The sequence below is a fragment of the Chionomys nivalis genome, chromosome 1 (assembly GCF_950005125.1).
Source record: "Chionomys nivalis chromosome 1, mChiNiv1.1, whole genome shotgun sequence".
In the NCBI taxonomy this organism is placed as follows: domain Eukaryota; kingdom Metazoa; phylum Chordata; class Mammalia; order Rodentia; family Cricetidae; genus Chionomys; species Chionomys nivalis.
The window spans coordinates 163,399,086-163,424,859 of NC_080086.1; the positions used below are offsets into that span (position 1 = coordinate 163,399,086).

At 36.1% G+C, this 25,774-nt stretch overlaps 1 protein-coding gene across 4 annotated transcripts in view; it reads left to right on the forward strand.

Annotated features, from left to right (window-relative positions):
- The window catches only part of Braf (B-Raf proto-oncogene, serine/threonine kinase), a 132,238-nt gene that overhangs the window by 67,162 nt on the left and 39,302 nt on the right, over positions 1–25,774 (forward strand). The window contains exons 4-11 of one of the 4 annotated variants that reach the window (XM_057763362.1): positions 1,890–1,993; positions 4,089–4,191; positions 7,675–7,823; positions 9,013–9,129; positions 17,252–17,411; positions 23,009–23,044; positions 23,364–23,400; positions 24,831–24,950. In XM_057763362.1, the coding sequence (XP_057619345.1) occupies positions 1,890–1,993; positions 4,089–4,191; positions 7,675–7,823; positions 9,013–9,129; positions 17,252–17,411; positions 23,009–23,044; positions 23,364–23,400; positions 24,831–24,950 (826 nt within the window). The remainder of the gene's footprint in view (positions 1–1,889; positions 1,994–4,088; positions 4,192–7,674; positions 7,824–9,012; positions 9,130–17,251; positions 17,412–23,008; positions 23,045–23,363; positions 23,401–24,830; positions 24,951–25,774) is intronic. The other 3 variants (XM_057763336.1, XM_057763352.1, XM_057763345.1) reach the window with 3 other exon arrangements.

The window sequence follows — 25,774 nt, forward strand, 5'->3', positions numbered from 1 at the left end:
ACATGACAAACTTAAAATAGGACCTCACTCTGTTACCCTGGGTGGCCTGGAACTCACAGAGATAGACCCTCTTACTTTTGCCTCCCAAGTACTTGGGTTAAAGGTACACACTACCACACCTGGCCATAGTTTCAGTGACTACATTAAACTGTGCTTACTATTTCTAAACATAGAGCCTACCTAATTCATCTTTCTAGATCGTTCCCCTTTTGTATACTATTTGAATCAGCCGCTTTATGTTCTGTTTGATTCCACTAACAACCCTAACCCCACCTCCACCCTAAACATAAAAATTCTAAAATTTTCAGAAACTATGGAGTTGCTAAGTAAGTTAAAGTGACTGAAGTGACTGTAGTAGTTAATCTTGGACCTCCTAAAGCATCCTTTCCTCCTGACTTTCCTAATGAGAGCTACTCCTTGTTTTCTCACTGCCTTTCGTTAGTTTGTCAAATTTGACTGGGTAGATACATGGTGATACGTGGGAAGAGCTGTGTGATAGGATTAACTATGGTTTTCCTTTGCCTAGTCCTCTGCTCTCAGTGTTCTAGGAAATATGTATTCAGTTGGCACACTCTTAACTACAGTAAAAAACAACCAAAGTCCATGTCTCGGTTTAAAGAACTCAGGTACTGTTTAGGAAGTCATAAATTTAGTCTTGTACCTGCTAATATCATTAGCAGCTGATTAACACTTGTATGTCATCTGTTGCCAGAAAAAGTTATTTGATAGCCACAACAGTAATATGAGATTCTAGAGAAGGGCAAGTGCCCAGATAGAGACACTAAAGAATTAAACATCAAATATCAGATCAGCATCTGTCTGTCTGTCTGCCTCCCTATCTGTCTGTCTTCTGTCTCTGTGTGGGTGGGCAATGATGGTGGTATGTGCATGTATGTATGCCTGCTAGTGCATGAGCTTGTAGAGACCAGAAATCAATGGGAGGTATCCTTATAACTTTTCATCTTGTTTTTTGAGACAGGATCTCTCTGTGAACTTAGAACTCACTCTTGCCACTAGATTGGCTGACCAGTGAGGCCCCTTTCCCCGGGGTCATCCTGGAGTTACAGATGTACTGCCACACTCAGCTTATTAGTGGGTACTGAGGATCCAGATTCAGGTCCTCATGTTTGAGCAGCAAAAACATTAGCTCCTGAGGTGCCTCTCCAGCCTCCGCATATATCCTAGGGCACGTATCTTCTGCTTTGTTTATAGTGGTAGTAAGGCATCTCTTAATGATCATTAATATAACTGAAGGCTTATACAGCTTTCACGATGGGTTAAAATTTATTTTACAGCTAGATATGGTAGCATACACCTGTGCTTACAGCAGTTGAGAAGCTGACATAGGAAGATCTAGAATTCCAGACTGACCTGGGCTACAACAGTCACTGTCTCAAAAACTTTTTTTTTTTTTTTTTTTTTGAGTATTGACCTTTAAGTGTTGTCAAGGGCAGGACCATTGTACTGGTGTATATAGTGTAGAAAATACTATTATATTTTCTGTTCTCATATATGTACATGTAATTTAATAAAATACTTACCAGTCTTTTTTTTAATTTTTATTTGAGACAGGGTCTGTGTAGTCCTGATTGCCCTGGAGCTCGATATGTAGACCAGGCTGGACTTAAATTCACAGAAATCCTGCTGTCTCTGCCTCGCAAGTGCTGGGATTAAAATCATGTACCACCATGCCCAGCCTTAATTTGGTAAAATAATAATAACTTGATATAATTTCCTTGAACTATAAGTAGATTATAGGCATGATACTGTATTTCACTCTAGGAGTCCATATAGTATTTTAATGATATAAGGTAAATGACTAAGTTTTAAGAATATTATTTGAAAGAAAACCTCCTTCTCTTTACCTCTTATGCATATTTATGTCCTAGGTACCTGCAAGATGTGGCGTTACAGTCCGTGACAGTCTAAAGAAAGCACTGATGATGAGAGGTCTTATCCCAGAGTGCTGTGCTGTTTACAGAATTCAGGATGGGTATGGTTTGTATGTGTTGTGTGGTTTTCTTTGTAAAGAAATGAGACATCGAGCTTTGAGTTTGTTTTGTAGTCTTTATCCAAATCTAGGGAATTGAAAATCAACCAGTCCTCAGGGACTGGAGAAATGGCTCAGTGAGAATACTGGCTGTTCTTCCAGAGGACCTGGGTTCAATTTCCAACACCCACGTGGTTGGCAGCTCACAGCCAACTGTAACTCCAGTTCCAATGGATCTAAAACCCTCTTATGATCTCCTCAGGCATGTTTGAGGTGCACAGACTTATATGCAGGCAAAACATCCTGCATATAAGGAAGGAAGGAAATATTTTTTTACTAAAAGATTTAGAACATCAACTTTAAAAATCGTACTAATACCCTGTCTCAAAAAACCAAAAAAAAAAAAAAATCGTACTAATACTATTCTTGAAATCTTGAAGGTCATTGGTCATTTGTGTGGTTTTACTATTTATTCCTGTGTAAATGTCTTTATTAGAGTTTATCATTTTTGTAATTTGTGAACTATTAGAACAGTGGTTCTCAATCTGTGGATCATAAACCCCTTTAGAAGGTGTAATGACCCTTTTACAGAGGTTGCTTAAGACCATCAGAAAACACAGATATTTACACTACAATTCATAACAGTAACAAAATTACAGTCATGAAGTAAAATTGAAAATAATTTTATGATTGGGGTCACCACAACATGGAAATTGTATTAAAGGATCGCACCATTAGGAAGGTTGAGAAGCGCTGCTTTAGAATGATTAGTTTAGATAATGTGTCTTTGTACAGTTCATAGTTCCATTAGAGTCTACCAAAATGAATATTTTGTAGTGAAGCATTTTTCATAAAGTAATATTGTTCTAAGGTGTTTATGTTTTGAATCTACATTTTGAGGCATGTTTTTCTTTGAATGCTCTTTTTCTCTGAATTGCTAGATAAAACCATACCTGTGTGTTGGTAAGATAGGAGCTTTTTCGTTTGATTGATTTTGGTTTTTTGTAACAGGCTTTTTCTGTATAACCTTAGCTGTTCTTGGCTGTCCTGGAACTTGACCCTGTAGACAAAGCTGGCTGCAAACTCAGAGACCTTCTTGTCATTGCCTCCCAAGTGCTGGGATTAAAGACATGCACCACCACCACCGGGCTTTTTGTTGTTGTTGTTTTTTATTTTGTTTGTTATTTTTTTTGTTTCTTTTGTTTGTTTTTTAAACCCCAGGAGCAATCTGGTTTTGGCTGTTGTAGGTTTTTCTGGAACTGACTTAAAAAAAAAAGAGTGAATATATTTACACTGATCTTGTCTAAGAGTAATACCTTATTAGAGTTAAATTTAAAAATTAACACGTAAGGGTGGTGGTGGCTCATGCCTTTAATCCCAGCATTCGGGAGGCAGAGGCAGGCGGATCTCTGTGAGTTCGAGACCAGCCTGGTCTACAAGAACTAGTTCCAGGACAGGCTCCAAAGCCACAGAGAAATCCTGTCTTGAAAAACCAAAAAAAAAAAAAAAAAAAAATTTAACACTTAAATTCTTCCATAACTATATTCATATCTTCAGCATGATATTTATAAATATTTTGGGATACAGTAATTAAGAAAAGGCTGGAGAGATGGCTCAGCAGTTAATAACGCTGGCTGATCTTTTTTTTAAATTTATTTATTAAAAATTTCCACCTCCTCCCATTTCCCTCCCCCTCCCTCTCCAGTCCTAAGAGAAGTCAGGGTGCCCTGCCCTGTGGGAAGTCCAAGGCCCTCCCCCCTCCATCCAGGTTTAGGAAGGTGTCCATCCAAACAAACTAGGCTCCCAAAAGCCAGTACATGCAGTAAAATCAAAACCCAGTGCCATTATCATTGGCTTCTCAGTCAGCCCTCACTGTCAGCCATGTTCAGAGAGTCTGGTCTGATCACGTGCTCATTCAAGTTCCAGAGATCCTGAATTCTATTTCCAGCAGTCACATGGTGGCTCACAACTGTCTGTAGTGGGATCTGATGCCCTCTTCTGACATAAAGGTGTACGTGCAGATAGAGCACTCCTATACATGAAATTAAATAAATCTTTAAAAAGAAATCAAGAATGATTTTGTCTCCATCTTTTTCAGAGAGAAGAAACCAATTGGCTGGGACACTGATATTTCCTGGCTTACTGGAGAAGAGTTGCATGTAGAAGTACTGGAGAATGTCCCACTTACAACACACAACTTTGTATGTACCTTTTCATATTTGAGCTGTCAAAAATGCTGTTTCTTTTGACTTTTTTAATTTAGGGAATATGAAATAGAGATAACTAATTTTGAGATTAATAATGTACATAAGTTCTGTTCTTGAAAATCTTGTGTTTAAATAGTTTTATCTTGCTCTTTATTCTTTACTTGTAAGCTAATAATTTGTAACATATCTCTCTTTTTTTAAAATATTTATTTATTTATTATGTATACAATATTCTATCTGTGTGTATGCCTACAGGCCAGTAGAGGGCACCAGACCTCATTACAGATGGTTGTGAGCCACCATGTGTTTGCTGGGAATTGAACTCGGGACCTTTGGAAGAGCAGGCAATGCTCTTAACCACTGAGCCATCTCTCCAGCCCCTAACATATCTCTTAAAAGAACAAAAATTAGAGGCTGGAGAGATGGCTCAGTGGTTAGAGCATTGACTGCTCTTCCAGAAGACCCAGGTTCAACTCCCAGCACCCACATGCAGCTCACAACTGTCTGTAATTCCATTTCTAGAGGGCCGACATCTTCATACAGATAAACATGCAGGCAGAACACCAATGTACATAAAATAAAAATAAGTAATTAAAAAACACACTTAACGTAAAAGTCTATCTAGTAAAGTGAAAATTTCTAGAGGTCAGCATTTGTATAGATGAGAAGGTAATTGTATGGTTTTCTGTGTACAGAAATGGTGGTCAGCCCAAAGCTTACTTGTTTTTCTCTTCATTACTTCCCATTTTTCTCTTTTTCTTAAGGGAAAACCGGGGTCCATGCTGTATGATAGTCCTCACTTTTAATTTCCTAATCAGTAGGCCTTGAGTGTTAATCTTTTTGGGTACACCTAGCTTTATTCTTATAATGATTGCCTAGTAGCCTATAAAAATCAAGTCTGGTATCTTTCCTCTATTAATAAAAATATAATTTTTTATATTTATAAAATACTTTGTACCAAGTTAGATTGTCTGTATCTCAACATACGTTTCAGAAGGATAAGGTAAAGGATGGGGAATTAGAGTAGTTGAACTGGTATTGAGTTCTTCTTGAGACTTTGCCTTGTGGTTTGGTTTTTTTGTTTGTTTGTTTGTTTTTTGGTTTTGGTTTTTTTTTTTTTTTTTTGCAAATTTTGTAAAACCTAGCTTAAGCTTCTTACCAGCATGCAACAGCCTCCTAATCACCACCTCCCATTTACCATACATCTTTAGAAAAGCTTAGATTCTAGACTGAGCATAAGCAATGACCCAGAATGATAATAGACCTTTCTAGGTCAACCTTTATTCACAAAAGTATCTTTACAGACATGTAGTTTGCTTTAAATTCATACTCAAATGCATACCCACTAGTTTTTACCCCTTTGTATGTTCTGCTCTCTTTATTCCACCCACACACACGTGTGTATGTGTAGTATGTATGTATGTGTATACAAAATCAACCAGATTAACATAGTATAAATAGTATAATACATAGTACAACTATGTATAAGTAGCAGAAAGAAAGCAGTAGGAAGCAAATGAAAAATGAGGGATATTAGAAATTCATGACACAGCAGACTGTTAGTGAGTAAAAATTTAGATGGCTGCCTAAAAGGTCAGATTTGTGCCTGTACGTATATGTGAAATAATGGTAAGCAGTACTAAAGATGCTTAGTTTGGCAATTATTTGCTATCTAAATGAATATCAAAGGAGGTATTTTTCACTTCTGTGAAAAATGGAAAAGGAGGAAAACTAGAAACAAACTTATACTTTTTTCACATGCTTTCTCCGGTGACAGGGAACGAAAGGAAACAGACCTCACTATATAAAGGTTTTTGAAAGGCCAGAGTGGATTATGTGTCTATATTTTTTTTAACTGTTCATTAAATAAATTTTTTAAAATAGAGTTTTGAGCTGGGTCTGGTGGCACACACCCTTAATCTTACCACTGGGAGGCTAAGAAAGGTAGACAACTGGGAATTCAGGGACAGCCTGGTCCACATAGTAAATCCCTGTCTCAAAAAGGAAAAGAAAGTTTCCTAGAAGATGTGATTTTCCATACCTGGAATCCTGGTTCTTGGGAGGCAAAAGCAAGAGGCTGGCTGAAAGTTCAAGACCAACTTCTGTCACCAAAACCAATTTACAGAGAGAAAAGTAATTTGGTGTTAAAATAAAATGTATCATGAACTGTATCATACATAATAAAGTATATAAAAATCCTGAGTTATGTTTGAGGTAAGTACTGTTATAGATTCATATACACTGGATCGTGATATAAAATAAATTTATTACTTATTGATTGTGGTTTTTAAAAAATGAAACCAAGATGATTGAAATTATACAACAAAAAATAAAGTCTTCCTTACTATCAACATTATGAAATAACTATTGTTAAGAGATTTTTTGTTACATATTTTTCTGTTTACTATACAACACATATATACTTTATATAATTTTTCCCTTTAGGAAGAAAAAAATCCCCTTAATATAGTGCAGTTTCTTTGATCCCTGTTGAACATTAAAAGTCACTGGTTATTTTTCAAGATTTTTGAACATTTATTTAGTTTGTTACATGAAGAAGTTCATCTGAAAGCATAGACTAAAAATAAGTTCACATCAGACATTCTTCCAGAGGTGTCTTAAAAATATGTTAAAGTTGAGGGGGGAAGTTTCCTTTCTTTCTATTGAAATCTCAGAGCTAAATTTTAAATTAAAAGTTGCTGAATTCAAAAATAATATCTTCTGTATTACAAACAATTCAGTTCATAATTCTGAAGTCAGATAAAATAATCCCCATTACACCTTAATAAAATTACAGTGTAGATTTCATGGAGCCACTGATAATTTTTAATAGTTTCTGTTTTAAGCTCTTGGGTAATTGTTTTTATGTTACTAAATATCTTTTAGCCATGATTTCTTGCTTTGTCAACTTTACCATATACTGGTTGCTGATTCTATTAGGATTAGCTCATTTGCAGCATTATAACCCTCTCTTTCTCCTCTCTTCCATTTTGTTGTTGTTCTGCTTGATAACTATGAAAGTTTAAATAAATATATCTTTGTTTCTTAGACTATTAACACTAGCAACTATTTTTTTTTTAACCTTCCCCCTTTATGTGGTAATTAAATGATACCTTTTTGGTTTTTATTCCTCTTTTTCTACTTTTTTATGTGGTTAAGCTTGAGCTCATTCATTCTTTTTAATTCAATTTTTGAATTTTTTTTTGAGAATTTCATACATGAGTTCCTTTAAATGTTGCTTGTTGACCTTGGGATTGGATAACACACCAGGAGGCTCAATTCTTTTATTTGTTGTATTGTCTTGATTTCTGAGTTTTAAGTTGGATCTAAGGATAAAATAGTATTTCAGATCCCTGGTTTTTAACATTATATTCTGGTATGCAATTTTTATGATATAAATATATTTTTAAATTGTTATTTTGAGTAAGAGGGTGCATTGCAAGTATTTAAAACCTTTTATGATTTTTCACTTTGCAGGTACGGAAAACTTTTTTCACCTTAGCATTTTGTGACTTTTGTCGAAAGCTGCTTTTCCAGGGTTTCCGCTGTCAAACATGTGGTTATAAGTTTCACCAACGTTGTAGTACAGAGGTTCCACTGATGTGTGTTAATTATGACCAACTTGAGTAAGTAATCCACAAAGAACCTCTTTGCTACTACTCTGAAGTTAAATTTTCATAATGTGAAACTAGTATACCTTGAAAGTCAGTGAGGGGTGTTTGCCCAGTATATTTGTTACAGGATATTCAAAGTCTGATCAGAAAGTAGTGCAGGTGACTCTCCTCTCCCAAACACAAGAATACTGGGTCTGCTGCACATGAAGTTTACATATCATGCTCTCTTAAGACTTTAGAAACCCCTTTTAGCCAGGCGGTGGTGGCACATGCCTTTAATCTCAGCACTCAGGAGGCAGAGACAGGCAGATCTCTGAGATCTCTGTGAGGTGGAGACCAGGCTGGTCTACAAGAGCTAGCTCCAGGATAGCTAGGGATGTTAGAGAAACCCTGTCTCGAAAAAAACAAAAAAGGCGTGGGGGGGGGATCACTTTTATATAGTTTGGGGTGGATATAGAATAGTGTTTTAGTTAAGTTGACTGTTGCATTTTTGAACAATGAGTCTGATTCTGTGATCCATTTTAACAGTTACATTAATATTCTTCACCTCACCCATGTCTCTGTTTCACCTCTAGCCCTTTTCCCTTTCTTTAAAGGAATAATTATGTACATTTGTTTCTTTCTAAAATTCCTTTTTACTTTATAGTATGTCTAATAGACTAGATATAGTCTATTGTAATCTTTTCTGTAATTCCTTTTGTTGCTGCTGAAATGGAACTTGACTTTTAAGTAAATTATAATGATGTATCCAACTTAGCTACTCAGTAGGCAGATGCAGATGGATCTCTGTAAGTTCAAGGCCAGTTTGATCTACACAGTGAGTTCCAGGCCTACACAGTGAATCCATCTCAGAAAACAAACATACAACAAACCAAAAAGGGTAATCTAATTTACCACTAGATATTTTTCTTTTAGTCTTTAAACCACACAGTATGATTTCCCCCTGTAATATATAGAAATTGACAGTTGGTCAGTTATAGAAAAGAACAATTAGTTTTAGATATGAGCTACTCTAGAAAATACAATGTAATTTTTTTAAAAAAAAAACTTTAGAAAAATACTTAATTGAATTTTAACAGTTGTTTGCACAAGTAAAACTTGATCTCATATTTTTCCATTACCTCTGTGTTCTCGTGTATTGAAGCTTCTGGGTTTTGCACAAGTTAGGTTTGTTTTGTTTTGTTTTGTTTTTGCCTCACAGTTTGCTGTTTGTCTCCAAGTTCTTTGAGCATCACCCAGTACCACAGGAGGAGGCCTCCTTAGCAGAGACTGCCCTTACATCTGGATCCCCTTCCGCACCCCCTTCAGACTCTATTGGGTATGATTTGATTCCTACTGTTTAATGACATGCTATTTGAACAGCCTTCCTTTGGATCTTTTGGGTAATTGTAAACCTTTTCAACACTAGAACTGTTAAGTTATGGATATTTGGGGCTGGAGAGATGGCTCAGAGGTTAAGAGTACTGACTGCTCTTCTAGAGGTCTTGAGTTCAATTCCCAGCAACCACATGGTGGCTCACAACCATCTGTAATGAGATCTGGTGCCCTCTTCTGGCTTGTAGGCATTGAGGCCAAACACTGTGTACATAATAAATAAATAAATCTTAAAAAAAAAATTATGGATATTTTCACCCAGTAATGTATTTTATCACAATATTCAAGCGTTTACATGCATTTGGTTCAGAATAGGATTAAAAACATAGTATGGTGGTTATGCCTTTAATCTTGGCACTGATGAGGCAAAAGCAGGCAGATCTCTGTGAGTTGGAGGCTGGCCTCATCTACACAGTAAATTATTACCTTGAAAACCAAAACAGCCTATATGACTGACTACTGTGGCTGTTTGCACTGATCTTCAGGTTAACTTTATTTATGAACACACAAATACTATACCACTAATTTCCCCTCTTTTCTCTAAAGTAAGAAGAAGGCTATAACATAAGAAAAACTATATACAATAAGTATAATGACTATATACAGTATATACAGGCAGTAAATATATCAGCAATGTCTAGTCCATTTGCATTTGACAAATTCAGAGAAAAGACTCCATATCTATCCTATCTTGGTGGGTCCAAAGTCTTGTACATAGTTTATTTTCTATTATAAGTTGTTTTCTGCATCAGGTAAGCAATGAAAACTATAACTATCGAGTCTTCAACTCCCTCAGAGACCCAAGAAGGAAATAATATTAGCTGAGTAAGCAGGAAGTGCATGCAAGCAATTTCCAAAAAATGTGAGAAATAACAGAAACAGCTGACTGCCTGGACAGTCACCCAGAGTTCCTCTGCAATGGTGGGGCATCCATCTTCGGCCTGCAGACCTAGCATGTTCAACAGACTTTTTTGTGAAGCAGGATATTCTGAAAGACTGTCCCTCCTTGTCTAGACAATGTTTGTCAGTCTCTTTTGTGTCCTGCTTGTCCAATTAGGACAGCATACTGTCAGCAGTAAAGGCAAGGGCATTTTCTTACCCAGTGACTTACTTTGCCACTAAGAAAGTAAACTGCATGTGGAGTTTCTTCAATTTCCATTATCTTCTCTGAAGTAGATTGGTGCTACCAGGAGCAAACATGTCTCATGGTCACTTAAAAAAAAAAAAAAAAAAAAAAAAAGCTTATGTTATTAGAACATCTTAAATGCCATATTCTGTAGATCTCTGAAGTGTTTGAAGATGACCTGGTTATCTAAAATATATCTTTGTTTGACCTTGAAAACATACCTACAAGTTCAATTATACTAGGTGATTAATTACTAACCTGTATTTCCTTATTATCCTTAGTTGGTATTAATAATTTTCAAGGACTAGAAATTTGCATTACATTGTTAAATGAGTTGTATAAGTACAATACCTTGAAACCTTGAACAGGAGTAGAAATGTATATATAGTATGTTCTAACAAAATTAATCTCAAAATTGTATCAATATACAAAATTTGTATATGATATACAAAAGTCCAATCCAATGTAAAGCATTTTAAAGGTAGATTCAACAATCTACCTTTTTATCTTATATCTATATCCTCCTGTTTTTCTTTTCAGAATAGATTCAATAATCTACCCTTTCATCTTATCATATCTATATCCTCCCTTTCTCTTTTCAAAACAAGACCCTTGAATCTAATTTCGTTTATGTTTTTTCCTGACCATTACCAATAACAACTTGTAACCAACCCCCTAAACAGTGAGAAATATCCATAACCCATTAAACAACCAAAAACCACCCACCCCACCTCTTGGGATTGTGGGTGTCATCCTTAAATTTACTTCCTGCTGTCTGGAAGTTATGGTACCTTTAGGGGTTCCTGAAAAGAAAAATTGGAGTTAATTGTCAAGTCTTAGGAGAAGTAGCTGTATCATTTGTTGTCCAGTTTCTACGTAATGGAAAAGTGCAGGGCTTATCTCAAGTTCTGGCTACAGCAATTTGGCTGGATCATCTCAGTTAGTCACCTCAAAATTGTTCTGAGCAGTTTTTAGTTGAAGGCTGATCTTTATGTGATGTTTTTTAGCTTAGTGATGTTATCATAGTCTTTGATGAATTTGTAGGGCCTTATCCTCCTATGGAGACTTCAAAGGTCACTGTTAGCTGTGATCATGGTTCACTGCAGAAAACTAGAGACTCAAACCCGAAATCATGTACAGGAAGGTAGATGAAACTGTTTCTAGAATTACTTAGTACTCTGTATGACCATTAATATCTGCAGGAGCCTGCTCCTACAAAGTCAGCTAAGGTTCCTGGAGAGGGGATCCTCAAGACCAAAGAAACTTCAGATGAAAGAACTGAGATAGAAGCGGGAGGTTTGTCTGGTCTTTAATTGCTCTGGAAGGAGTTTCCTCTAGACAGTAGGAAACTGGATTTGGCACAGGGGCCTGCAAGAGGCCCCTCATGGAGTTTCCCTGAACTGATTACCTTGGATATCCCTTCTTCCCTTCTTGATCTACTTTCATTAGTCCAGTGCCTGTCTTACCACACCTGCATAATCCAGAAGGGAAGGGCATTCTGAATGCTTACCAAAAACATTGTTTCTAGGAATGCCTTGTCTACAATCCTTTTTAAGGTGACCTTGGGTGCCACAATTGAAATACTTGACCTGTTCAGATTTTCTGCAAACCTCTGGAAATTGCCTCTCCTATCCAAGTATCATCATGGTCATGAGAGTCAATGTTAATTGTATCTTGAATCCATTCCTAAAAGGGACTATCTTGCTATTAGTGGCCTAATTATCCTTTTGCTTTGAGAATTAGCATTTTCAAAAGCCAGAGATTCAATTATTATTAGTTTAGCTTCTGAGTTTGATATCATTCTCTTTACTGCTGATGTCAATCTTTCTAAGAACTCTATGAAGGTTTTGTTTGGGCCCTTTATAACTTTAGTAAATAACTCAGTTTTTTTTTCCTATTTCTCCAATTCTTGTCCCAAACATTTAAAGCTGCTGTGTGGCATAAATCCAGGGTGTAGTCATATACAGATTGCCTTTCTATAGTAGCATAATTTCCTTTTCTAAGAATTTGATTTTGGGGATTTCCATACCCCTAGCTTTACTCCATTGTTCCTCTCTATTCTTATATTCTTATAATGCAACACTGAAATTGGTCCCCCATTAAATTCCTGCCTGGACTTGAATATCTCTGTGATCTGTTTTATTAAGTTTTTCTAAGGCCTGTATCTTAGCCCTCAGATTAACCAACTTTTTTAGTGATACAGCAGAAATGATAATGCTGATAATGTTTACAATTGAGATTACATAAATCCCATCTAAATTAATTATCCTCATTTAGTCATTCCATTTCAAACTGTCCAGCAGACATATAAGAGACCCAAATCCCCCCATTATAATGGTTTTCCCCTTTTTTAATGTGGTTAAAAAAAAAAACTCTTTGAACTAATTCTTCCCTTTAATAATTTCCAATTATCTTTCCAGATCTGCCTATGATCTTTTTGAAGATTTGTGGCTTATTGCTACTTTGTAGATCAGTAAATGCCTGACTAGTTTTCAAGGCATTTACCTAATTTGGTTACAGCCTGAGAAAGGGGTTCATGGAGAACATGCCAGGAGAGGGGGAAAAAAAAACCTAGTCGGTTGGGCAGTGACTCCAGTCGTGTGTAGCTCCGGCCTATGCTAATGACTAAAGCCACAGGCAAAAAGCTTTTTCATGAATTCATACGCCAAACGTTGGGCACCAATTGTAACATGAAATAATAAAAACCCAGAGACAGATATTGGGGTTCAACCTGAAGATGAGAAAAGCAAAGCAGCCAGCCACTGGCTCTTACCTCTACCTCAGACCAAAAATGGGTGATCCTACCTCCACAAATTCTCAGATTGAGACTGAGAGTGAGACCTATCTCCTCCATTTTATATTTTTCTCCGGTCCTGGGATTAATGGCATGTACCACCACCACCTGGCTTATATGACTGACTAGTGTGGCTAATCTTCAGGCAAGCTTTATTTATTAAAACACAAATAATATACCACTATACTGCAGTATAGTTTTTTGAAGCCACCCTTCCTAAGGTCTCACAGGTCAAAAAAATTATCAAAATAAATTATATTTCCAAGAGTAATGGCTCATTACTATAATATCAGTACTTGGGAGGCTGAGGCAGGAGGATTACCATGAATTTGAGGTCAGCCTAGGCTAGAGCAAGACCTAGCCTCTAAAAGAAATTAGAGAATAGGTATGTAGCTCAGTCAGTAGAGCCTTGCCTAGCATGTACGTAGGAAGCCTTGAATTTTATTCTCAGTACCACGTATACTAGACATGCTTGTTGCTATAATCTCAGCACTTGGGGATAGAAGGAGGAGAATCAGAAGTTCATTATCATCTTCAGGAAGTGTTAGTCAGCCTAAGACATATGAGACCATCTTTCAAAAAAAGGTAGGGATGGAGGCTGGAGAGTTAGCTCGCAGTTAAGCTGTGCAAGAATGAAGACCAGAATTCAGATCCTATTACCGTCATAACAGCCCACGCATAGTTCCATGCACACCTGCAATGCTAGCAGCAAAGGGGGTAGAGATGGGAGGATTGATGGGACTGGATGGCTTGCAATCTAGTTGAAAGGGTTCAAGTTCTAAATCAAAATATAAGGCAGAGAGTAATAAAGAAAGCCACCTAATGCCCTCTTTTGGGTTCTGGCATGCCTACAGTATCCCCCCCATACACACACACACGGGTGGGGGGGGAGTGTGTGTTGGGGATTTATGTGAGGTAAAAGTAGGTAAAAGTACTTGCCATAAAAATAGGTAAAAGTACTTGCCATAAAAGCATGACAATGTAAAATTGACAAAGTCCGAATATGGTGGTATTCCCAACACTCCTACAGCAGGATGGAGATAGAAGCAAGAACATCAGCAGAAGTCTACACAACACAGAACTAATAACAGGAGATCTTGCCTCAAAAGTAGGAAGAGAATTGACAAAAAAAAATTCCTCTTACCTCTGTGTGTGCACCATGGCCTGTGGTCACCTGCGAACACACATGCAATAATTATAAGTTTTAAATATAAAACAGAATTCTATTTTAAATAGTGAGTATATTATCTTTTTATATCACTTGTAAATGCAACCACTATATACAAACAGAGTCTATAGATCTGTGATGCTTTTCTAATAGCAGATCCCAGTTTTGTGATCAGAGTTGTAGAATATCATTATATTAGCTTGTCCTCTCTGAATGGGTCATAATGGTAACAAAAGAGTTTGTCTTTCAGTAAAGGAATGCTGTTTTAAAATTGAGAAAGCATTTGCCTCTGCCACATGTGTTTTTGTCTTAACTAGAGTAAAATGGATTCTGCAAACTTCTCTACAAATTAATTTCATAATGCTTTTATGTTAGTGCTTAAAATTACTTTTGTAAAGATAGAAACCAAATGTATTAGGTTTCTCTAGGGGAACAGAACTTATAAAATGAACTCTCTGTGTGTGTGTGTGTGTGTGTGTGTGTGTGTGTGTGTGTGTGTGGATATGTTTATATAGATGGAATTTAATGTGTGTGTGTAGATATGTTTATATAGATGGAATTTAACGTGTATGTGTGTGTATGTGTGTGTGTGTGTATTTATTAGAATGCCTTACAGGCTGTGGTCCAGCTAGTCCAACAATGGCTGTCTACTCATGGAAGGTCCAACAATCAAGTGGTTGTTCAGTCTAGATGTCTCAGCTGGTCTTCAATATATGACTTCTGAATCCTGAAGAAGTAGGCTCTAATGCCAGTGAAGGAATATACTTACTAATGAGCAGGAGCAAGCAAGCAGTCAAAGAGCAAGCAGGCCTCCTTCTTCTGTGTCCTTTTATATAGGCTGGCAGCAGATGGTGTGGCCCAGATTAAAGGTGTATCTTCCTACCTCAAAGATCCAGATTAAAAGTGGATCTTCATACTTCAAATAGTTTAATTAAGAAAACAGTCCCACACAGGTATGTCCAGATGCTTGGGTTTTAGTTAATTACAGATACAGTCAAGTTGACAATCAAGGGTAGACATCATATGAAAAAAAAATGATTATAATGGTCCTGAAACAAGTATGGGTATAACAAGGAATTTTGAAGTTAATATATTGCTCAGTTTTGAATACATGTAACAGATAATTACTTCCTTTTTGTATATCAGTTAACAGAAACAGTGACTTTGCTTCAAAAATTTTACATAGTCTAACCTAAAACTGAAATCTAAACTATTAGTAGTTTTCTAAAGAGTAGAATTCTGTTTAATTTTAATTTTTAATTTTAAAAGGGTTTGTGGCAGATTTATTTGTTAGGTATACAGTGTTTAGACCAGAAAGGGCGTCATATCTCATTATAGATGGTTGTAAGCCAATATGTGGTTGCTGGGAATTGAACTCAGAACCTCTGGAAGAATAGCCTTTACTCTTAACCTCTGAGCCATCTCTCCAGCCCTACTTTTTTCTTAAAAATTTATTAGATTAATATGTGTGGGTGTATATGCGCACGCTGAGGCACATGTGTGGAAATCAGAAGACAGCTGTGAGGAATTAGTTTCTTTCCACGTTATAGGTCCAGGGATCAACTCATGACATTAGGATTAGTAACAAGCACTTTTTATCCACTGAGTGATTTCACTGGCTCCTCCTTTTCTATTTTCTTATCATTCTTTTCTAATTCTCCTTGTTGACTGTCTTTTTGTTATCTTAACATTGTCTTTCTAGTCTAATAATGTTTAAATAAAGCTGGTTTTTATAATAGAGTGTAAAATGGTGACCAGTATGTGAAAAGAGTGTGGTCTTTGTTGGACCATCCATGGTCCAGTTGAAATTTAGTCAGAGCTTCATTGTATCCTCTCCCAAGTAGTAGTCACTTCCGTACTCCTGAGAATCTTTATAACTATTTATACTCTAGTTTCAAATTCTCATGTGCTTCCTGCCAGGCTCTTTTAGGCCAGTAGCCATGATTCTATTATCTATGGCCAAAAGAGGAAAAAAAAAATAGGTCACTCTGTAACCTACTAGAGTATTTTAATCAAAATAATTTTAGGACTGGTAAGAGGGCTCAGTAGCTAAAATGCCTGCCATGCAACCTTGAGGACTTGAGTTTGGATTCCTATTGCCCAGATAGAAAGCCAGGCTGTGGCTGTCTGAACCTGTGACTCCAGTGCTAAGAAGACAGAGACAGGAAGATTTGCAGGGAGTTGCTGGCCAACCATTCTAACCAATTGTAAGTTCTGGATTCAATGAAGAAAGACTTTGTCCCAAAAAAAAAAAAAAAAAAAAAAAGGAAGACAGCTGACACCAGTCTTGGCTTCCCTGTGCACCTCCAAACCACACATCCAGATTTTTTTGTTTTAATATTTGCATCAGTGTTTAATATTACATGACTTTTTTTGTCTCTGGTGTTAATAGTTAGACTTGAAAAACCATTTTGAATATGAAATATAATTGGTACTATTCATATTACCTTCTGAAATTTTAGAAATGATCTTTATTATGATATTGTAGAAATTTCATTCAACACTGGTATTAAGCAGCAGTTATGTCTTTGGGGTCCTGAAACATGCAGGTATATTCTTGAAACTTTGTAACTTCTTAAGTATTTCCTTAAATTTTTCATTTGAGTAACTTCAGATTATGAGAAATAGTATATAAAAACAGCATATTTTATTCAGTTAGTCTCTGCTTGGAGCATTTTACTTCTATGTATAACTTTAAAGGATAAGAGCTACCATTTATAGATTCCTCTGAAGTTTTCTGGATCAGAATCATTGTTCTTACATCATCGATAGTCCCTGGGAGGTTTGCTTTTGAGCAAAGCTTTAGCAGTATTAGTTGTAGTTAGTTTTTTAAACTAGTGCTTTTTTAAACCATTACTAGTAGAATTTAAATTATTTAAAGATTATATTAAAAATATAGATCTTATAACTTTTATTGTAAGTATTATTATTTATACAGTTGCTCCAAATCTTACTTTCCAATGACTTGATTTTTTCAGGCCCCAAATCCTCACCAGTCCATCTCCTTCAAAATCCATTCCAATTCCACAGCCCTTTCGACCAGCAGATGAAGATCATCGAAATCAGTTTGGGCAGCGAGACCGGTCCTCTTCAGCTCCCAATGTTCATATAAACACAATCGAACCTGTCAATATTGATGTAAGTACTAGCATTGCTAGAACTACACAATTCAGGTGGATTTCTTTGTTTTTCTGTTATCTTTTTAATACAGATTGGAAATAAATGCCACCTTTCGTTTATCATTTAAATGCTAGGTTTATATGAATTATAGATTCAGAAACCCTGTCATCTTCTATGACAATATTAAATACATCACTATTGCCAAGTTAGTTATCTTCATTTTTTTCTAACACAATCTCTGAAAAAGTTTTAAAATAAAATGATTTGAATATGAGAATTAATAAAAGCACTTTTGTGAATTTATGAAGTCTTCTCTTAAGATTTTTGTACAATTATTATTGTGTTATAAAAATGACATTAAGAATTTGTTTTGTCATGAGTTTGGCATTATAACCAACAAAAGCAATTCTACATTCATATTTTAAATCATATAGTTGGAACTATAACTTAAATTTTATTAACTGAAATACCTTCTTATAAATTTAAATTAATTATCACGATAAATCATGAGTAAAGAATTCTAAAATCAGACTTTCTTCTTACTTTTTATTATGTTTTCCCCCTATATATTTAGGAGAGTAAGTTAACTTAAGTGGCTTTTTCCTAGTACCATTCTTAACTAAGGCCATCTTGTCTATATGTTGACCTAAATACAGAAGAAGTGAGAAGTAGGAGAGGAAGATAGAGAATAAGGAGCTTGGGAAATAAAATGTCAGAGGATATTTGTAGATTAGGGGTATTCTTGGTGTGCTCAAGCTTGTAATCGTCATATGTATTTGAAAACAAACATCTTTTTTCCCTTTTTTTCTGGTTGTGATTGACCTCCTGGATTCTTGGGCTTGGCTATTTGGAGACTCACTTTGTATCTTACTCTTTCATCCTTTTCATAACTGCCATAAGTAACGTAGTTCATTTTCCTCTTTATATGTGTCCATTTGACTCCATGATCCTTTATTTGAACAATTTACTGCATTTATTCCTAGCATTAATTTTTCTTCATGTCCTTCCTGGTGCTCTCACTAGGATAATTTTTTTAATGACACTTTTATCATCTATTCTCTTGTTTGAAAGCTTTTAGTAACTTAAAATTTTTTATTCATGCTCAGTCACTTTTTCTCTGAGAAAAAAAGACTTTTGGCTCTGGACTCAGCAATTAGGAATTTAAGATGAATTAACACACCATCTTTGCCCTCTATAATGTCACAGTTTATTGCATGAATCAAACATGCAAATAATCACAAAAAATATGCTAGTTTACAGAAGGGGTGTGATGAACTGTATCTTTAGCAGTAAAGGGATGACCTTGAAGCTATACCGTAGAAGGTAAATGGCTAGGGATTTATTAAGAACACTATTTAGGGAATTTTTTTTAAGGTATTTGTTAAGGAAATAATACATACAAGGTTGTAGAGTTACCTTTACCAGGAAGGAATTGATAGGAGTTCAGGGTTCAGGAGAAGGCTGACAAATAATGGAAGGAGAAAGTAGGAAATGTCAACACTGATTGATATCTTTTATTTCTCCTAAGTAGTGGTAGGAGTGCTGAAACACATTTGGAGGGGACTACAACTCACTATGTAGCCCTAAATGGTCTTGAACTTGCTTCCTCCCTCATCGTCTTGAGTAGTAGGTTTATAAGTATGGTGGTATACCATATCTGACCAAAAACACATTTTGAGTGTGATAAATCATCTCAGTATTTCAGAAAAATCTTTAGTAGTAGTCTGGAAGGTGAATCAAATGGGTAGCATATGTTAAGGGCAGAACTGTCAGCAGTGTGGCTTTTGCTGTATTCCAGTCAAGATATGATAAATGTTTGAACTCAAGTAGTAGCATTAGTGGTGAGAGAGGAGCAAATGAGTTGAGGGAGCGGAGACTATGGTGGTAGGGGTCTTAGAAGTCATGGAGATGGCTGAGTACTTACTGTGTGTGAGGTACTCTCCTAATTGCTTTATATAACTTTTCTTGGTCAAGCCTCATGAGAAACATTGTCTTTATCTTATTCTGAAGGATATTCAGTTTATAAGAGTCTAAGAAACCAACCCATGATCATATAGCTAATAAATGACTGAAATGTATTTAAGTCATTTAAACCTGGCTTTCTTTTCTTGAACTTATCCACTATATATCAGTGGAGAAAGGTTAAAGAGAAGCAGAAGATAACAGTTGACTTTTTGGCATATAGATACTTGGCTATAAACCAGGACAGGGTTTATAGAAAAATTACAGTTTTGTATTTTATCCAGGCTTTAGGATATCTGTGGGAATATTAGGACCTCAAGTAGAGATACAACTTGAATAAAATCAGTGTGTCTGTGTCAATCAGAGCCATGAGTATAAATTATGTTACTCAAAGAGTATATAAATTGGAAAGAGTAGAAAATATAAACCTGAAGAGAAAAAGAAAACATAACCTGGTGAATCTTAACATTGTAACAGAGACCATTTCTCAGTTAACCTTTGTGAGCTCTTTCCAAGTGTACATCAGATACCAAGCAAATGGTTTCAGAAATGCTGATGGAGGCAGTTAAGAGCACTGGCTGCTCTTCCAGAGGTCCAGAGTTCAATTCCCAGCACCCACACTGTGTCTCACAACCATCTCTGGTGGTATCTGATGACTGCTTCTGACATAAAGGTGTATACTCACACATAAAATAAATAAATCTTATTTTAAAAATTGCTGATGGAGAGGATGCCACTTACTCTTAAGATTCAGATGAGATAAGGACTAAAATGAGTTTTGTTTTTAACAAATACCATGGAGCTACATGACTGATAAGATGTTCCAGCTGATAAAAATACCTGCTACATACCAGGTGGTGGTGTCACATGCCTTTAATCCCAGCACTCATATGAATCTCTGCGAGTTAGAAGCCAACGTAGTCTACAGACCTAGTTCCAGGACGGCCAAGGCTATACAAACAAACCCTGTCTTAAAAGAAAAGGGAAAAAAGTACCTACAGTAGAGGGAGAGACCTAACTCCAGCAAGTTGGCTTCTGACTTCCACACAAACTGTGGCACATGCTCGTGTACACACACACACACACACACACACTCTAACATGTATGCCTTGGACTCAGTTCCTCAGGACCAACCATTAATTTTTAAGTCATTGGGGCCAGGTGTGGTGGTGCTCACCTTAATCCCAGTACTCAAAGGAAGCAGATTTTCTAAGTTTGTGGCCAGCCTGGTCTACATAGCAGGTTCTCGGCCAGTGAGAGATCATAGCTCAAACAAATCAGCAACTAAATAGAAAATTTTAAGTTGTTTTGATTTCAAAGATAAATAGAATAGGAGAAGGCAAGAGAGGAAATGGATCGTCAGTTTTGAGAAACTTGAATGTATAGGAATGACAAAAGAGCTGGAGCTTGACTCATACTTGAGTAACAGTTGTTTTGAAACTAAGATTTCAGCAAATTTTATAACTGAGAAAAAGAACCTAATGAAGAGAGGTTGAGGTAGTAAGTAGAGAATTTTTGATAAAATTCTTTGAACTTGAAAATGATGTCTTGCAGGGGCTATAATAAATTAAAGGTAGATAATCTTTCTACACACTGCATGAAATAGGGCATTTTTTTAACCCTGGGGCTGGTATTAATTTGATTTTTTTTTTTCTTATTTTGCTTCATTTTGTTTGAGAAGTAGCCCTGGCTGGCCTGGAACTTCTATGTAAATCAGTCTGGTCTCAAATGCAGAGATAACTCCGCTTCTGCCTCCTGAGTGCTAGGCTTAAGATGTACACCACCATGTTCAGCGCTTGATATGTTGGGGGTTTTAAGGGCAGGTACAGTACATGTCTTACTCAAAGACACATAACCAAAGCAACTCTTACCAAAGAAAGCATTTTATTGGGGGCTCACTTACAGTTCCAGAGGTTTGGCCCATTATCCTCATTTTGGGGAGCATTGTGGCATGCACGCAGGTTCTGAAGCAGTAGAGTTTTACATCTGATATACAGGCAGACTGACTGGGTCTGGCATTGGCTTTTGAATCCTCAAGGTTCACCTCCAGTGACATACTTCCTTCAACAAGGCCAGACCCACTCCAGCCTAATCCTTTCAAACAATTACAGTCCCTGGTGACTAAGCATTCAAACCTATGAGCCTGTGGGGGCCATTCTTATTCAAACCACCACAATACATAAAAGGAATTTAAAAGACAAGCCAGGCATTGTGGTGCACACCTGAAGTCTTGGCACTGGGAGGTAGAGGCAAGAGGATCTGGAGTTGGAGGCCAGCCTATGCTATATCATACCTTGGAGAGGGAAGAAAAGAGAGAGCTATAACTTTAGAAGTTATAGCTGATGCTACTGTACAAATGTTCATAGATAGCAAAGGTATTGCCAGAATCTTGGGTAGTTTGTTTCTTTTGTGATGCTGAATCAGAGGAATGTGAGACAAGGGACTAGAAGAAATTAGGGGGACAGTTGAAACAGTAGTTGTAGAATACTAGAGTACCCTATTTAACTTAGATAAGTAGATAGATTCACAAGGAGCTTTTAAAAGCACAAGTGAGACTGAAAAGTGTGAGCTTAGGTTGGGCCTGGTAGTTTTTCTAAGAGTGGAGAAAGGCACATTTGACATAGCTATACGAAGTTTCAGAGCTAGTGTAGGTAAACAGAGAAGGGGTGGGTCCTTCTGCCTAGGAAGCCCTTTGCTTTTCTTCATGCCAGTCTATTCCTCAGATTTCTTTGGCTGCTTCGCCAATGCCAAAATCCTAGTGCCATTTCTTTTACATCATGGTCACCAGTTCTTATAGACATGGAGACTGGAAGCCCAGTACCAGAATTGCCAAATCATCTTAGTCTTAATGTCTGTCAGTAAAAGTCTTGTCAACACCACCACTTAAATGGTAGTGAATTGGCAACAAACTGATCTCTCTTTTAGTCTTAAGCTATCATTTATTTTCCATGTGTCTGCATCTCACAGTGTGTTTGTAAGCTCTTAAAACCACCAAGATTTTTATGTAGTAATAGCTAGACAACCCCAACACCTAGGTCATTGTTTGAAATTGAGTATTAATTATTCTGTAGACAGTGTTGAAAGTTTTGTGTACCACATCGAACATGATAAAAATACACCAGTAGAGAATTTACTCTTTTACTCAGTAAGTCTAATTGCAAATGATGACTATTTGCAAATAACCTTTTTAGAGACATTTGGACCCATTCAGTCCCTCACACTTAAGTTAAACTCAGTAAACGAATCCAAGTTCTAAGGAATAGGATCCAAATTTCATTACATATGAAATTTCCCCTACTACCAACATTGTTGTAAAAGCCGTGTTTTAAATAATAGAGACCAATTTAAACAAAATCCTTATTTGATCTATTTTGAGTCCCACCTCCTTTTTAATGTTGTACATCCACATTTTTATGATAGTATTAAATGTACTTTTGATTTTGTATTTTTTATCATATGTAACATGTTTCATATTTTAAGTTTCTTAATTGTTTTGATAACTGCATACTACTCATTAAATTGATACATCATAACCATAATATGTCAAAATGCCTATCATAGGAAAATAATTATTTCTGGTTTTTGGTGTGATGGATAATGCTGCACTAAACATCTTTGTGCATATCATTTTTTCTTCTGAATTATTTCCTTAGGAAAAATTCCCAGAAGTGGAATTACAGGATCAAAGGGTATGAACATTTTTATGGCTCTTAATATGTGCCAGTAGAATTTTCTTTAAGAATGGATGACGCCATTGAGCGGCCTGAAATGGATTTCAGCATTTGATCGGAACTAATAGTCCTTTCACATAGGGCCAGGCTGGCAAGTGCTTCAAACTTTAGTGTTTATCATGTACACGAGCTAATTTCATAGCCTTTGTTTTGTGAAATAATTATAAGACAGGTATTGTTTTGAATTAACCCATCTGCTAATGCATAGTGAAAAGTTCATTTGTATTCCTTTTTTACTGTGTGCTTTAAATAAATGTATTTTACTATTTGTTTGTAGGATTTGATTAGAGACCAGGGGTTTCGTGGTGATGGAGGTAAGTAGTGATTTTAGTTTATTTTTTTAAAGGCAAAAATGCAATTGCTTTGCTGCTTGTCTCCTTTATAGTTGCTTTTTTTTTTTCATGAAACAGACACAGAGAAAAATGTGTAGAGAAAATTAAATGGGTTTTTGTTTTGTTTTTTGTAGCAATTATCATTTACTGCTAGCAGAATTTAAAATTATCCATAACATGTAGAGAAAATGAGACAACATAAAAGAAAATCTTAAATGTACCATCTACAATTTTAAAATACACTATTTAATTTCTGCTGCCTTCAAATCTGGAGTTGCTAAATTTCTTTTGGCCTCCACCAAATACTTAGAGATGCTTATAATCAGATGAAATTATTGTAAATCTCTTTGGGGTTGCCTGCCACATCATCTCAGTTTGTCAGACTTCATCAAGCATTTCTCATCAACTTTCTAAAACTATTTAAAATGTACATTTAATTCATAGAATGAACCATAATGGAAAAATTCAGTTATCCTTTTGGTGTAGTAAAGAAAATATACACATGAGAAATTTCATTAGGATTTCTTAATGTTATTCTAGATGGGATTTCCATCTAGCCTCCCCTCTAGTGAAGATAATACTATTTAAGAAAATGGTTTTTGAGCCAAGTGTGATGATAGCATAAGTCTGTGATTCTAGCTGAGGCTAGAGGAATGTGAGTTTGACGCTAGCCTAAGTCTACATAGCAAGATTGTCTCAAAAAAACAAAACAGGAAAACTCTGTAATAATGTACGCCATATATTTGGTAAGAGATGGCATTCGAGACTGTCTTGAAGTTTTCTTGCAAGAGGTCTTCTGTCTTATAAGGAAGACCATATTAGCTGTACATTATGCCTAGAGCCGGGTTCTTCACTCTGATCTTCCTTATCTTCAGAATAGGTCCAAACCCAGACTCAATATTTTATACTGAGTAAATACGATATAAGCCATATATTGTTATGGTGCTGTCCTCCTGTGAGGATATCAAATAACAAGCATGAATTATGTACTTAGTATTAACTGTATCACATAGTTATTTAAGAGTTTTTGTTGTTTGTTATTCCATGAGCCTGCCAGTTATTGTTGCTGCTAGTTTGACTTTCGTATGTCTTAATAGCTGTGGCTGTGATAATTTTGCCCAATACATCCAGCATTTAAATGTTCCATCATGTTAGCATCACAGTTAACTTAGTAAACAGCCTGCATAGTACCTAAAATCAAGTGGCATTTCTTATCCTTGTTATGAGTCACTTTTAAAAAATTCATTGGGGTTTTTATGAAAATATAAGCAGATTTTTTTTTAAAAAAAAAGTCCAGAATTATTTTGTGAAGCAGGCTTCAGTTCATATAATTTATTCCCCATGACTTCTTTCATTTCTTCTGTGTGTCTGTCTTCCTGTGTTTGCCTGCCCCTCTCTTTCTCTTCTAACAGCCCCCTTGAACCAGCTGATGCGCTGTCTTCGGAAATACCAATCCCGGACTCCCAGCCCCCTCCTACATTCTGTCCCCAGTGAAATAGTGTTTGATTTTGAGCCTGGCCCAGTGTTCAGAGGTAGTTGGGCTCTTCTTTCTTGTTTTCACCCAAGCAAACTAAATATAAACTAGAGATTCTGTTTGTGCCTCACCCTCACAGCGTGTGTTTGTAAGTGTGAGAGTTTTGAAATACTAAATTTCTGCTTGGCCTGGCTGGAATGCTCTGAATGTGCTTTCACACATACTCATTACTACAAGCTTTCTGTATGCTGTCCATTATACATTTTTAAAGCAAGAACATTCTGAGTTGGGATTTCCATCTTGCTTATTGTTGTCTTATTTCTGTTGAGTCTTGATAACTTCTTAAATTCTGGGAGACATGGGCAGGATTCTTTTTACTTTAGTCTACTAAATGATAACGTCGATTACATAATATTAATATATTTTAAGAAGACAAAAATGTAAATGGAAACCCCCCGTGAAAAGGTTTTTATGCTGGGCGTATTGGCTCATATCTGTAACCTTAGCACTTGAGAAACAGGCAGGAGGAGCATCCCGGCAGGTTTGAGGCCAAAGAGATTTTTATGAGACTTCTGACAGTTATTTGAGATTTTATAATATAAGTAATTTTGTTCTTTATTTTTCCCCTTATATGCGATATATATATGTATGTGTGTGTGTGTATATATATATATATTGACTAATAGATGAACATGAGTTCAGAAAAATTGAATCCATATATGTTAACTATGCCCTCATGTGAGAGAAGTTAGTAATATAATTGTAGTCTCCTATTTTAACCGTCATATTTGAATTTGTTGTTAAACTAACTTTTAAATTTTAAGATAAAATTTGGGTATCTTATTTTAAATATTTTTTTACAATTATATTTACTGTCTTGAT